Source organism: Chionomys nivalis, chromosome 7, assembly GCF_950005125.1.
Source record: "Chionomys nivalis chromosome 7, mChiNiv1.1, whole genome shotgun sequence".
NCBI classification, from domain to species: domain Eukaryota; kingdom Metazoa; phylum Chordata; class Mammalia; order Rodentia; family Cricetidae; genus Chionomys; species Chionomys nivalis.
The window spans coordinates 53928523-53942427 of NC_080092.1; the positions used below are offsets into that span (position 1 = coordinate 53928523).

The 13905-nt window shown below is 42.8% G+C and overlaps 1 protein-coding gene across 2 annotated transcripts in view; it reads left to right on the plus strand.

The window, feature by feature from the left end:
• Nucleotides 1-507: 507 nt before the first annotated feature.
• Nucleotides 508-13905, plus strand: part of Ube2g1 (ubiquitin conjugating enzyme E2 G1) — a 73905-nt gene continuing 60507 nt past the window's right edge. For both annotated transcript variants that reach the window (XR_009057417.1, XM_057775497.1), the window contains exon 1: nt 508-883. Coding sequence is in view for 1 of the 2 variants with exons in the window: in XM_057775497.1 (XP_057631480.1) it covers nt 838-883 (46 nt within the window). In the remaining variant the exon portion in view is untranslated. The remainder of the gene's footprint in view (nt 884-13905) is intronic.

Here is a 13905-nt window from a genome sequence, read left to right on the forward strand (position 1 = left end):
TCACAACTCCACACTGTACTCACTCTTACTAATTGTTTATTTAAACGTTCTCTGCTATGAGATTCAGAACATTTTATTTCAAGGATAATTATGTGCATTCTTTATGAATTATCACCATGCTTAAAATGGGGCACACCAGTATTAAATTCGGCTTTGTAACAATGACTAATTCGCACACCTCGTATATGTAGTGCTAGATGGCTGCTGGGTGCCCGCTAACAACTCGACATCTGCCCCTCTGGTCCCGTCGCTCAGACCTCCTACTGACATCAGGAGGCAGCGTCCTGACCCTTCGCGACCTCTTTGTCATGGCGTCCGCGGGGCGTCTACCAGCCGAGGCTTCCGCAGTCAGGCGGGCGTGGACCTTCCCAAGATGGCCGGGCTGAGCCCACGGCGCGCGATGGGCGGGGTTCCGCCGCCGGAGGCGGGGCAGCAGGGCCGAGGGGTCGGGCTAGCAGGCGTGCGGCTTCCAAAGTAGGTAGGCTCAGCGCGCTTGCGCGGAGCGGCCCTTCGCGCAGTGAGGCAGTGGCGGGGGAAGGCACCGGTGGGGCCGACGGGCGGGCTGAGGAGGGAAGCGGGCGAGCGAAGTCCCAGTGCGCGCCGCGGCGGCCCGGGTACCCTCCCCTTCCGGGCGTGAGGCGCTGAGAGGAAAGCGGAGCGGAGCCGACTCGCATCGGCAGCTAGGTGCTTCTCCGGTCGCCCCAGACCGGCCTCCCGCGGCTTCGGCGCTCCAGTCGCGGGGCCCGGGTTCCTCAACACACCTAGCCCCAGCCGCCGTCAGAGCTTGTCCGCAGTTCCTCGAAGCCCCGGCGGCAGCCCGGGCTCTTGGCGGGGAGGATGACGGAGCTGCAGTCGGCGCTGCTACTGCGAAGACAGCTGGCAGGTGAGCGGTGGGGCGCCGGGCCGCGATCGCGGGCTGACGAGCCCCTCGCCTCCCTTCACCCGCTCGGAGGCCGCGAGGGTGGGAGCCCGCGAGTCTCGGCCGGCCGGCCGGCGACACTGCTGGCCCGGCTCCGGAGGGTGTTGGGGGCGGGGACGCGCCCCAGCCTCGCCCTCGGACGGGCCGGGCGCCCAGGGCGGCTGCCCCCTCCCCCACGGAGCTGGGGCGTTGCGGGGGAGGGGCGTGGGTCCCGGCCGGGCCGACCCTCCCCGAGGGGCGGATCCCGGGCTCAGGTGCGGCGGAACCTCAGGGACCCCGGGGAGCGTGCGGGCCCCGCGCCGCTGCGAGTCCAAGTCCCGGAGAGGGGAGGCGCGCCAAACTTCTGGCCCGCGGCGCGGGGTCCGCGGAGTTAGGGCGGACAACAAAAGCGACGGCCGGGTGGCCAGGGTGCTGGCGCGGGGCGCCGAGGGCTCGGCGGGGTGCGCGACTCCGCTTCGCCTGCCTCCGCCTGGCACGAGCTCGGGGCTGCGCCGCCCGTCTGGGGGAGGGTGGGCGCGGGTCCCGAGAGAGCCGCTCGCTGGCCGGCCGGGGCTTTGTGCTCGGCGCGGCTCCTGCTCCCGCGCAGGCCCGCAGCCACGGGGCTGTGGCCTGCCTCAGGTTCTGGCCAGGGGCGGCGGCTGAGTGCCTCCCCCGTGGAGTCTCTGTCCCCCTCCCCCATTGTCCCGGCCTCCGGCCGTTTGCGGCTTCCAGGTTGACTTTTTAGGGGGTTGGCTCCTACTCTGCTAGGACTGTGTGAGGGGAGCATGCGCGCTGGAGGTGTACGTGTGCGGAGTGGGGGGGGGGAGGGAGGAGGCGGGTTGGTGGCTTCACAATGCCGCCCCACGTGCTGCCAGATTTAAAGAGAAATGAACCGGTAGTTACCCTTGCGGTCCAACGCCAAGCGTGTGCCTTGCTTGGGTCCGGGCGATCTTACCCCTCCTCAACCTGTAGCCGCCCCCCCCCCTTCCCCGCACTCCTCCAACCAAGCGCTGAGAGATAGATGAAATAGATTTCTGTGAGTTTGAGGTGTCAAATCACCATTATGGCTTCTTAAGGAAAAGGTCGACAAGGGCTGGTACAGATTGTATAATTATGTTTATTATTAGACCATGAGCTAGCAGGTTTGGATTAAAATTCTAGATGGGACAGTGATTTTGAAGTGAATGGAAAAGTTATACCGGTCAGAAATACTTTTGTTCGAAAGAAGTGAAATAATTTATTTTACTTAAAAACATCCTTTTACTGTGGTCTTTTCCTCCCTTTATTTTGTTTTGGGAGAAGGAATGAAGAGTTTACTCTCCTTAAGAATTTTTTATCACAGGCAGGTGGATCTCTGAATTTGAGCCCTTCCTGGTCTACAGTTGTGAATTCCAACACAGCCAGGGCTATTTAGAGAAACCCTGTCTCAAAAACAACAAAACACAATTTAAAAAAAAAACAACTTTATCTGAATACGTTTTTATTATGTAGCACATCATTAAGTAGACAGTAAGTACTAAGTATTAAAACAGAAGTGTTATGTAATGGAAATAACAAACATCTTTAAAAGTGCAGAAGATTTTAACAGTACTACTATATTAAGAAAAAAAAAACCACTACCCTGGCCGTCAGTGGTGAAGCCTGCTTTAATACCAGCACCCTGGCGGCAGAAGTAGGCAGACCTCCAAGTTCAAGGTCAGCCTGGTCTACACAGAGAAAATGTGTCCTGAAAAACCAAACCAAAACTAATGCCAATTTGTAAATATAGCCCCCCCCCCTTTTTTTTGACAGTGTTTCTCTATGGAGCCCTTGGCTGTCCTGGAACTCGTAGATCTTTCTTCTTTCCCAAGTGCTGGGATTTGAATCCTTTGTCAGCACAGTAGGCTTATGTCCCTTTTTTTCGTCACAAAAATAATAGATAAAACATTTTTAAGGTTTTTAACCAATGGTTGATTTTTCTTATGAGGTATCCTAAAATATACTGCAAGAGAGAATAGAAAATTATTAACTTTTCAGGCTTTCTTATAAAGTTACCTAGTTGTAAATTACTATTTACAATTATTTTGCTTTCTTGATTAGAGACAATGTAATAATAAAGTCATTTTTTTAGGGATTTTAATTAACTTGTTCAAAATGTATGGAACAAGGTTTGTTAGTTGAAATGTGAAAAATATTAGATTTATTTAGTACCTAAAATAAAAGTGCTTATCAAGATGCTTTACTTTAGTAGCAATTTATAAATGAGTTTTCTAGTATCACTTGAAAATAATAAAGAATGGTAAAATGTAATCTCTTGAAATCAGTGAACTTATAAGATTTGATAATAAATGCCTTAAAAATATTAAAATGCACTGAGTAGGTAATACAAACATGTTAAATGTTCTCAGCACTAGAATTTCAACAGTGGCTGCATTTGTTAAGCTAGTGGTCTGCCAGTAATAAAAGATTTTGATTTATTACCTGGGAGAATTTATCCTGTAATGAAGAACTTTGTTCTTCAGTAGTTTAGCAGAACTCTGGCTTACAGAATTTTTTGTCTCTGGTACCTTTAGGGCAATTGTTGGCTGTGCAGGGTTTTTCCTGTGCAGTAAACGTTACAGCATTCCTGTTCTGTACCCACTAGATACTAGTAGTAGTGCATACCCTCATTTGTGATAGTGAAAAATGTATGTGTTGCTAAAAGTCCCCTGAGACAAAGTCATTGGATTATGTTGTTTCACCATTTTGGCTATTGGGAAAGCCAGTTAAGAGCACCTTATACACGCTCATGAAATTGGATAGCTTGTGTATTTCTTTGTGATATTATTAGGTTATGACTTACTCCCCTGCGGATTTAGTTAGTGGCAGTTTTCTGTGATGTATTACATTAAACACCAAGAAGTCCCTTAGTACAATAGAGTAATTAAAAACATTGCCGGACGGTGGTGGCGCATGCCTTTAATCCCAGCACTTGGGAGGCAGAGGCAGGCGGATCTCTGTGAGTTCGAGACCAGCCTGGTCTACAAGAGCTAGTTCCAGGACAGGTTCCAAAACCACAGAGAAACCCTGTCTCGAAAAACCAAAAAAAAAAAAAAAAAAAAAAAAAAAAAAACATTTTAAAGGTATTATAAACGTGAGGTTAAAATAGAGTACAGAGCCTGGCATGGTGGCATAAAGCCTTTAATCTCAGCATTTGGGAATGAGTTCAAGGCCACCCAGGTCTACATAGATCCAGGACAACCAGGGCTACATAGACACTGTCTTAAAAACAAAACGACTGGAGAGATGGTTCAGAGGTCCTGAGTTCAATTCCCATGGTGGCTCACAACCATCTGTCATGCAGGAATACATGCAGGCAGAACACTGTATACATAATAAATATTTTAAAAAAATAAACCAAACCAAAACAACAACAAAATGCAGAGTACAAGAATTAACCATTTTTCCTTCTGACCAAGAGTCCTCTTTGAGGTTTTAGAGATTATTTTTTACATTTTGTCTTAATTGAGACAATGACTTGCTTTGTAGTTCAAAGTGACTTTAGAACACCTGACCTTCCTACTTCTACCTCCTTAGTCCAGGATACAGGCTTCTACCCCAGTTATAGAGGTGATGCACTTAATGGCTTCTTTGCTGAGGACTGGTATGTACCAGCCACTGTGTTGAGTATTTTACACATTATCTTATTTAATCCTTCCTGAAAGAAAAGAGAGGCTTAGCGAGGTTAAATAACTTGCTGAAGGTCAAATGAATGCTGCTAAGGGAATTGCTAGAACCAGGGCCTTCTTTATTTTATAGACTTCTTGTTTTCAGCTGGGTAAATTGCTCCCTGGGGAACAGTACTTGACACAGTCAATGAGGTAGAATTTTACCTTATTAAATTTTTTTATGTGCATGGGTATTTGACTGCATGTATGTATGTTTGTGTACTACATTTATGCCTTGTGCGTACTTGGTGCCAGATTAGGACATCAGGCCTGCTAGAACTGGCATTATAGATGATTGTGAGCTGTCATGTGGATACTAGGAATCTGACTAGGTTCTCTGGAAGAGCAGCCAGCTCTGTTACCTGCTGAGTCATCTATTCACTCCCTTGAAATAGAAATTAAGAATCAATTGTCATGTGTGATGATGCATTCCTTTAATCCCAGCATTTTTGAGGCAGAGGCAGATGAATCTTTGAATTCAAGGCTACATAGTGAGATCCTTTCCATCATGAAATACTGTCTTATTGTCTATACTGTATTGTTTTCCATTTTAGTAAAACGTATTGTATAAAATAACACATAAAATCTTAAGTGCTGGAGATGGCTCAAGGTTTAAGAATATTGACTGTTCTTCCAGAGGACCTGGGTTTGATTCCCAGCACCCATAGAGGATAGCAACTGTCTGTAATTCCTATTCTAAGGGATATGATGCCCTCTTTTGGGTTCTGTGGGCATTAGTCACAGATACACATGAAGGTAAAAGTTTCATATGCATAAAATGAAAATAAATCTTAAGCTAGGTAGGTTTAGTGTAAATCCCAGATTTGGGAGAGAGCCTATGGCAGGAATTTGTTGGCAGTCTGTCTCAAAACACAACAACAAAATGAGCAAGCCAAAAAATTATTTATCCATTTATTTATTTTTGAAAGAGTCTCATGTAGCCCAGGCTGTATCCAATAATGACTTGAACTTCTGATCCTATAAATCTTCATTATGTGACTGCCTGGATTAGTTAATACGTCATCAACCAGGTTTTATGCTGTCCTGAGTATTGAAAATAGAACTGCACTCTAGGCAAGTACTTTACCAGCTGAGCTATGTCTCTACATCCTACTTTTCCTCCATTTCATAGATATTCTAAAAGAGGAAGAATCCTCCTTTATGCAGCAACAAAATATTTGGGTTTTTATAATAGAAGCCTCAATTGTGTATGTTAAAGTAATCTGAAAATTTCTATACCCTTTGGTTTCTTGCTAAGAACATTGTCATGTCAGATTTTGTGTGAGGAGCCAGTGAAAATGGAGAGTTTTTTGGCCTTGTTTTAGTTTGTATTTGTTGATATGACTCAGGAACCCAGTGAGCGTCTTTATTCATTCATTTATTTTTCTTTATTTTCTGGTGCTAGAGATTGAACCTAGCTAAATGCTAGGTACAAGGGCTCTTCTTCTGAGCCACCCTCTAAGCCCAAGAATTCCGTTCTGGAGACGGTTTCTCTGTGTAGCCTTGGCTGTCCTGGAACTCACTCTGTAGACCTGGTTGGCCTCTAACTCAAGAGATCCACCTGTGTCTGTCTCCCAAATATTGGGACTGAAGGTATGCACCACTACCACTGCCCAACTTCTAAGAATCTAATTTTAAAAACAGTGCTTCAGTGATCATGAAACTGCTGATTCTGAGCCACATTTAGTTCCCTAAATCATTTTTGCCCCTGGAGGATTTCCTGTAGGTATCCAGTTTCTCATTTTGGGTTATTTTGTCTTATCAATAGCCCCAAGTGTTAATTTAGGCTATTCAAAGAGTACTGAAAAAGCAGGTTATGATGGCACATACCTAATCCTACCACTTCAGCAGGTGTTTTGGATCAAGTTTAAAAAGAAAGATCCCACATGTTTAGAAATGGGAGAAAAGTTTACAATTAAACTACTGATTGTTAGCCGGGCGGTGGTGGCGCACGCCTTTAATCCCAGCACTCGGGAGGCAGAGGCAGGCGGATCTCTGTGAGTTCGAGACCAGCCTGGTCTACAAGAGCTAGTTCCAGGACAGGCTCCAAAACCACAGAGAAACCCTGTCTCGAAAAACAAAAAAACACAAAAAAAAACCCTACTGATTGTTTAAGTACTAGGGGAGTTTTCTTTTATTATTATTTTATTTTTGAGACAGGCTTTTACATAGGCTAGGCTGGACTTAAATTTGCTATGTGGACAGGAATGACCTTAAGTTTCTAAACTTACTGTTTTTTCTTCCTGACTGCTAGGTATGCAGATACATGGTTTTATTCAGTGCTAGGGATCCTACTTAGGATTTTGTGTATGTTAGACAAACACTACCAATTCAGCTACATCCTAGCCAGACTTGGGAGTTTCATTTTGTTTGGGTGGTATTTAAAATTATTTATTTGTATTTTATGTACATTGATATTTTGCTTACATGTATTGTCCGTGTGAAGGTACCAGATTCCCTAGAATTGAACCTGGGTCCTCTGGAAGAACAGCCAGTGCTTTTAACCTCTGAGTCATATCTCTCTCTCCCTCTCCCTATTCCTCTCCAGGGTCAAGAGCACTGGCTGTTCTTCCAGGGGTTATACTTAAGATTGTCAGGCTTGTCTGGCAAGTGCTTTTATCCACTGATAGATACCTTTCTCTAACCCCGGGGAACAGCAGTTCTCAACCTGTGAGTTGTGGCCCCTTTGGGGGTTGTTGAATTATCCTTTCACATCTGAAAATTCAGATATTTATGATTTATAACAGTAGCAAAGTTCTAGTTATGAAGTAGCAACAACAAAAATTTTATGGTTGGGGGTCACCACAACTGTATTCAAGGGTCACGGCATTAGGAAGTTTGAGAACGACTGCCCTCTGCAAGATATATTTGACAAAAGCCAATGTATAAGAAACTGAACTGTACAGTAAGACTAATACATTTAGAAAACAAGTAAAAGACAGACATTTCATTGAAGAAGAATACACAGATGGCAAATAGGCAAATGAAAAGATGTTTGATATCAGTAGATGTTAGAGAAATGTAAATTGAAAGCACAATAAGATATTGCTATATAATCATTAGAATAGCTTAAATTAAGATGTATGTAGAAAAATTAATCAAATGTTGACAGAAAGCAAGATCTTTCATACATTACTGTTGGGAATATGGGATAGTGCAATCATAGAAAATCTTTTTTAAGTTCTTTTTTCTTTTCTTCCCTCCTTCCCAGTCTCTCTTATCTATCTGTCTGTCTGTCTGTCTATCTGTCTATTTAGATACTTATTTATTTGTAGGCAGGGTTTCTCTGTAGTCTGGAGCCTATCCTGGAAATCACTATGTAGACCAGACTGGCCTCGAACTCACAGAGATCAGCTTGTCTCTGCCTCTTGAGTGCTGGGATTAAAGTGTGTTCCACCACTGCTTGGCTTTCAGTTTCTTTTATGCCAGGGTAGCCAAGGATGACCTTCAGTCTCTGATTCTCCTATCTTCACCTCTCAAGTGCTGGGATTGTATGCTTGTGTCGCTACACAAAAAGTATTTTATTTTCTCTCATTGGCAAAACAGATTGATCCTTGTAGCCATTTTAAAGCTTAAATTTTAAATTACATTTGTTTGTGTGTGGGGGCACATGTGCCATGGTATGCTTGTGGAGGTCAGAGGAGTCTCTTATCTCCTATCATACAGGTCTTCCAGATCAAACTGAGATCCATTGAGTCATCCTGCTGGCTCCTAGTCTAATAGTTATTTTGCTCTCACTTCCATTTTTTACTGTCTTTCTTTCACCACATTGCAAACATTTTAAAGTATGCAGTTTGTTAGTTTAAGTCAATTCATTTTAGTAAAACACATTTAGAATTTTTCGTCTTCCAAGTTTTTCATTTAATATACTCCTTTTTCATTATTTTCCTTGCTTTTCTGTGAATCTGATACTTAAGTTACTTCTGTATAAGTAGAAATCATCCTATATTTTGATATAGGAGGGTCATCTGTCTATGTGTTACTTTCATTGGTTAATAAAGAAACTGCCTTGGCTTTTTGATAGGGCAGAAAGTTAGGTAGGCAGAGTAGACAAAACAGGATGCTGGGAGAAAGAAAGCAGAGTCAAGCAGACGCCATGATTCTCCGACCCGATACTGACATAGGCTAGACTCATCCCGGTAAGCCGCCACCTCGTGGTGCTACACAGATTATTAAAAATGGGTTAATCAAGATGTGAGAGTTAGCCAATAAGATTTTAAAACTAATGGGCCAAGCAGTGTTTAAATGAATACAATTTCTGTGTAATTATTTTGGGTGTAAAGCTTGCCGGGACGAAAAGCAGCCCACGCTCCTATTTACAACAATATTTGTCTTTTTATCACTTGGCATGATATCCTTGGGGTTTATTCATGTTGTACAGTATAATGTGATTTCTTTTTTCTCTCCCTTCCTTCCTTCCTTCCTTCCTTCCTTCCTTCCTTCCTTCCTTCCTTCCTTCCTTCCTTCCTTCCTTCCTTTTTTTGTTTTATGAGACAGGGATTCACTGTGTACCCCTGACTGTCCTAGAACTCTGTAGACCAGATTGGCCTTGAACTCAGAGATCTGCCTGCCTCTACCTCCTGAATGCTGGGATTAAAGGCATGAACTACTACTATGCCCTGACTTGTTTCCACCTCTTGCTCTTGTGATTAGTGCAACTATGAATATATTTATGCAAATACTTCAAGACTCTGCTTTTATTTCTTTTGGATATGTACCCACAAATATGTTTCTGTTTTGTTTTATTTTACTTTATTTTATTTTTTTGGAACAGGTCTTCACTGTATAGCTTTAGCTGGCCTAGAACTCACCATGTATACCAGTTTGTTCTTGAACTCAAAGACATCTATCTCTGCCTCTCAAGTGCTGGGATTAAAGATATGCACTACATTAACAAGTTGTTAAAATTTTAATTTGCTTTATTTATTTTTGAAGAATGTGGGTTTTCAGTAAAGTTGAACAGTACTGTTTCATATGCTTCCTTTCCTAGGAATAAAGAGGTTCTTCCATGTTCTGCATCATCTACCAGAAGAATGTAATTAACATTTGTTATTGAGTAGCTTACAAGTGGTGGTTCAAGTAGTTCATAAGACTAGATGTCACAAGTAGTTCCAGCCTGTACTGGAGTCCAGGATTCCTAGAAAGCTGCTGGTTTTGAGTCTGTGTTGGAATCCTTGAAGAATAGGTTTTAATGCCAGTGAAGGAATCCTTCTAAAACAGGATAGATGAAGTTGCAGTGAGCAAGCAGGCAAAAAGCAAAAGCTTTTTCTTCCAAGGTAAAAAGCAAAAACTTTCTTCTTCTGTGTCCTTTTATGTGATCGCCTACAGGCTGCCGCAAGAAGGTGTGTTCTAGATTTATAATGGATCTTCCCACTTCAAATGATCAAATCGGGAAAACACTCCTAAGCATACTTGTGTTTTAGTTGATTTCAGATGTAATTAAGTTGATTACCAAGATTAGCCATCATAGATCCACCCTTTGATTCCTAGACTCATGAATCCTAACTTTGAGAAAAATATTAGCCATATATTAGATGTTGATTCTAAGCATATATTGTCTTCAGGAGAACCCTGGCCCTGTAGTGTATCTTTAAAGGGTCATTCTAAGCTGGGCCGAAGTGGCACATGCCTTTAATCCCAGTACTGAGGAGACAGAGGCAGACAGGGCTCAATGACAAGGCTAACCTGGTCTACAGAGTTAGTTCCAGGACAGCCAGTACTATTGCACAGAGAAACCCTGTCTCGAAAAACAAAACAAAACAAAACAAAACAAGGCCATTCTACTGTTTTACCAGGTCAGCTGTTCAGGATGGTGAAAAACATGGTAAGAAGCAGTGAATTACATGAGCATACGCCCGATGTCAAACTTCTCTGGCTTGAGGTGAGCTTCTTGGTCAGAAGCAATGCTATATAGAATACCACGAGGGTAGTGAAATTCTGTAAATTCATGGATGGTAGTTTTGGCAGAAACATGTGCAGAAAAGACAAATCTAAAACCAAAGTAAGTATTCCAGTAAGGACAAAGCATTGCCCTTTTCACAATGGAGTTTACTACTTGGTTGCTGGCTGGTCGCCCAGGGTACTAATGTCATATTGGGCTTAGTGTTAGTCTCTGCTGCTGGCAGATCTGTCACTCAGCCATAGCTGGAGCTAGGTGCAGCCTCAGTTGCTATAGAATATCCTGGATTAAAGGGGTCATGGAGAGAAGTTGAGGCTTGTCTACTATGTGGCAGAGTTAGTCCCTGACAAGAACCTAGAAGAGGGTATTGGTGAAAGTGCAACACAGTTACAGTGAATATGCCAGTGTTTTGGAGATGCTGTACTGTGAGATGACCAGGAAAGCTCAGACTGTAGAGGTACCTAGTCTGAGCCTATAAGAAAAACTGTGCTGTGGATGACCGAGCTGAGCAAGTGCTGCTGCCAAGTTACTTTGAAGTTCAGGTTCAGAGGATCCTGAGTGGGTCCCAGACATTAAGCACTGACTCTTTACACTGTTGGGCTTTGGTTTTGCTTTGATTTGAATGTAACTGCCCTTGTTCTGACCTCTTTGAGTAAGAAAGTATGCAACTTATTTTTTAATTTTTATATTTTATAGGAGCCTACAGTTAAGATATTTTGAAGTTTTAGATACTTCGGATTTTTTTTTTTTTTTTTTTTTTTTTGGTTTTTCGAGACAGGGTTTCTTTGTAGCTTTGGAGCCTGGCCTGGAACTAGCTCTTGTAGACTAGGCTGGCCTCGAACTCCCAGAGATCCACCTGCCTCTGCCTCCCGAGTGCTGGGATTAAAGGTGTGTGCCACCACTGCCCGGCGATACTTCAGATATTTAAAGATATTGAATTTTTAAAGTTTGAGGTTTTTTTTTTTAATTTGTTTTGTTTTTGAGACCAGGATTCTGGAACTCGTTCTGTAGACCAGGCTGGCCTTGATCTCAGAGAGATTTGCCTGCTTCTGCCTCCAGAGTGCTGGTATTAAAGGCTTGTGCCACCTACCACTGCTTGACTCATTTTGATTTTTGAAACTGCTCTGGCTATATAACCTATACTTATCTGGGATTTGTTTGTATCCCATGTTGCCTTCAAGCTTGTGATCCTTCAGTATCAGCCACCCAAGTGCTGAGACTACAAGTATGTGTCACCTTGCCCCTATTCACCTTTTTCTATCCTCACATAATGGAAAGAGAGGATGAACTCTACCTGGGAAGAGGGATATTTGCTAACATTCAAATTTTTTTTTTTTTTAATTTTTCAATATAGTTTCTCTGTGTAGCCCTGGCTGTCCTGGAACTCTGTCTGTAGACCAGGCAGGCTGGGAACAAAGATCCATCTGCCTTTACTTTCAGAGTGCTGGGATTAAAGGCCTATGCCACCACCACGAGGCAGAATTCTTCTATAAGGAAGATTTCTGTCTTTTTTCCCACTTAGTTGTTTACTTGATTATTTATACGTATGGGTTTGAATATTTTATTTGAGATATTAAGACTTTTCCAGGAATTGATAGAGTTGGGCCATATTGTGGAGGATTGTCAATTTTATTTATTTATTTATTTATTTATTTATTTAATTTTATTTATTATGTATACAATATTCTGTCTGTGTGTATGCCTGCAGGCCAGAAGAGGGCACCAGACCTCATTATAGATGGTTGTGAGCCACCATGTGGTTGCTGAGAATTGAACTCAGAACCTTTGGAAGAGCAGCCAATGCTCTTAACCTCTGAGCCATCTCTCCAGCCCCAGATTGGCAAATTTTAAATCTTGCCCTTTTTATTCATATTACCCCCATCTGATGGTCTTTTGTCATTATATTGCTTAGACTCCTTCCACTTCTATTTTCCAGATAGAAACTTTTTTTAAAATATTGATTTATTTATTATGTATACAATATTCTGTCTGTGTGTATACCTGCAGGCCAGAAGAGGGCACCAGACCTCATTACAGATGGTTGTGAGCCGCCATGTGGTTGCTGGGAATCGAACTCAGGACCTTTGGAAGAGCAATGCTCTTAACCTCTGAGCCATCTCTCCAGCCCCCCCCCTTTCTTTCTTTTTTTTTTTTCTAGTAACTTGGTTTTCATCTGTGTTTGCTTTGTTTAGTCATCATTTAAGTTTTCATTTTGGAAATCATTTCTTTTTTTTTTTTTATTTTAAATATTTATTTTTATTATGTGTATAGCATTCCTTCCACATGTGCCTGAAAGCTAGAAGGGGGCGCCGGGTCTCATTATAGATGGCTGTAAGCCACCATGTGGTTGCTGGGAATTGAACTCGGGACCTCTGGAAGAGCAGTCAGTGCTCCTAACCTCTGAGCCATCTCTCCAGCCCTGGAAATCATTTCTAATTTCCTTTCTTCCCCTTTCTCTTTCACCCCTCTCTTCCTTCTTTTTTTATCTTTCCCTCCCTCTGTCTTTGCCTCTTCCCACTCTTCATTTGTGTGCCTACGTGTGCATATATAATGAATGGATGGATGCACAGGCCCATGCAGTAGACGGAACTCATCAGGCATTTTCTGTTTTGCTATCTAGTTTATGAGACATTTCCTCTCACTAAACCTGAAGCTTGAGATTTCACCTAGGCTAACTAGCTAGTGAGCTCCCAGTATCTGTCTCCACCTTTCCTCCCCTTCATCTCTTCATGTTACAGGCGTGCCACCCCCCACCCCACCCCCTAGCGTTTAGGTCCTTGTGTTGGAGAGAAAGCACTTTTACATTCTATGCAATCTCTCCAGTTCTCATTTCTAATTTCTTTGTAAAAGTTTTATTGCATGTGGGGGTAGGGGAGTATTATGGTTACATGTGTTCACTTCTTCCTCTGTGGGTTCCAGGGATCAAACTGTGTTTGCCAGGCATGTGTGGCACAGCAGCTAGCAGGGCTACATAGAGAAACCCTATCTCAAAATAACAAAGGGCGCTTGGGGGTCTAGAGGGGGATAGGGGATATGGGGGAGGGGAGGAGATTGGAGGGACCAAAAGTCAAAACAACACCTGAAGTATTTGCCCTACCCCCGCCTCATCTTGATTGATATACTTCCTATTCCTGTCAGCCTTCCCCTAACTAGAATACTTTTGCTTACCTTGTGAATCAACCCAAGGGTCCCTTGGAGACTGTTTCTTTATGGGTCAAGTAATAATTAAGATTGAAGTAAAAAATGAGATATTTTATCTGGTTTCCTTTATAGTGATTCTTTCATGATTTCCTATTTTAAAATGAGCTAGATAAAAGTTTTTTTTTTCCCCTGTAGGAATGGTAAGATATTCTGAAGATAATGTGATTATATTAAGTGTTTTTTTTTTTAAATTTATTTATTTATTATGTATACAATATTCT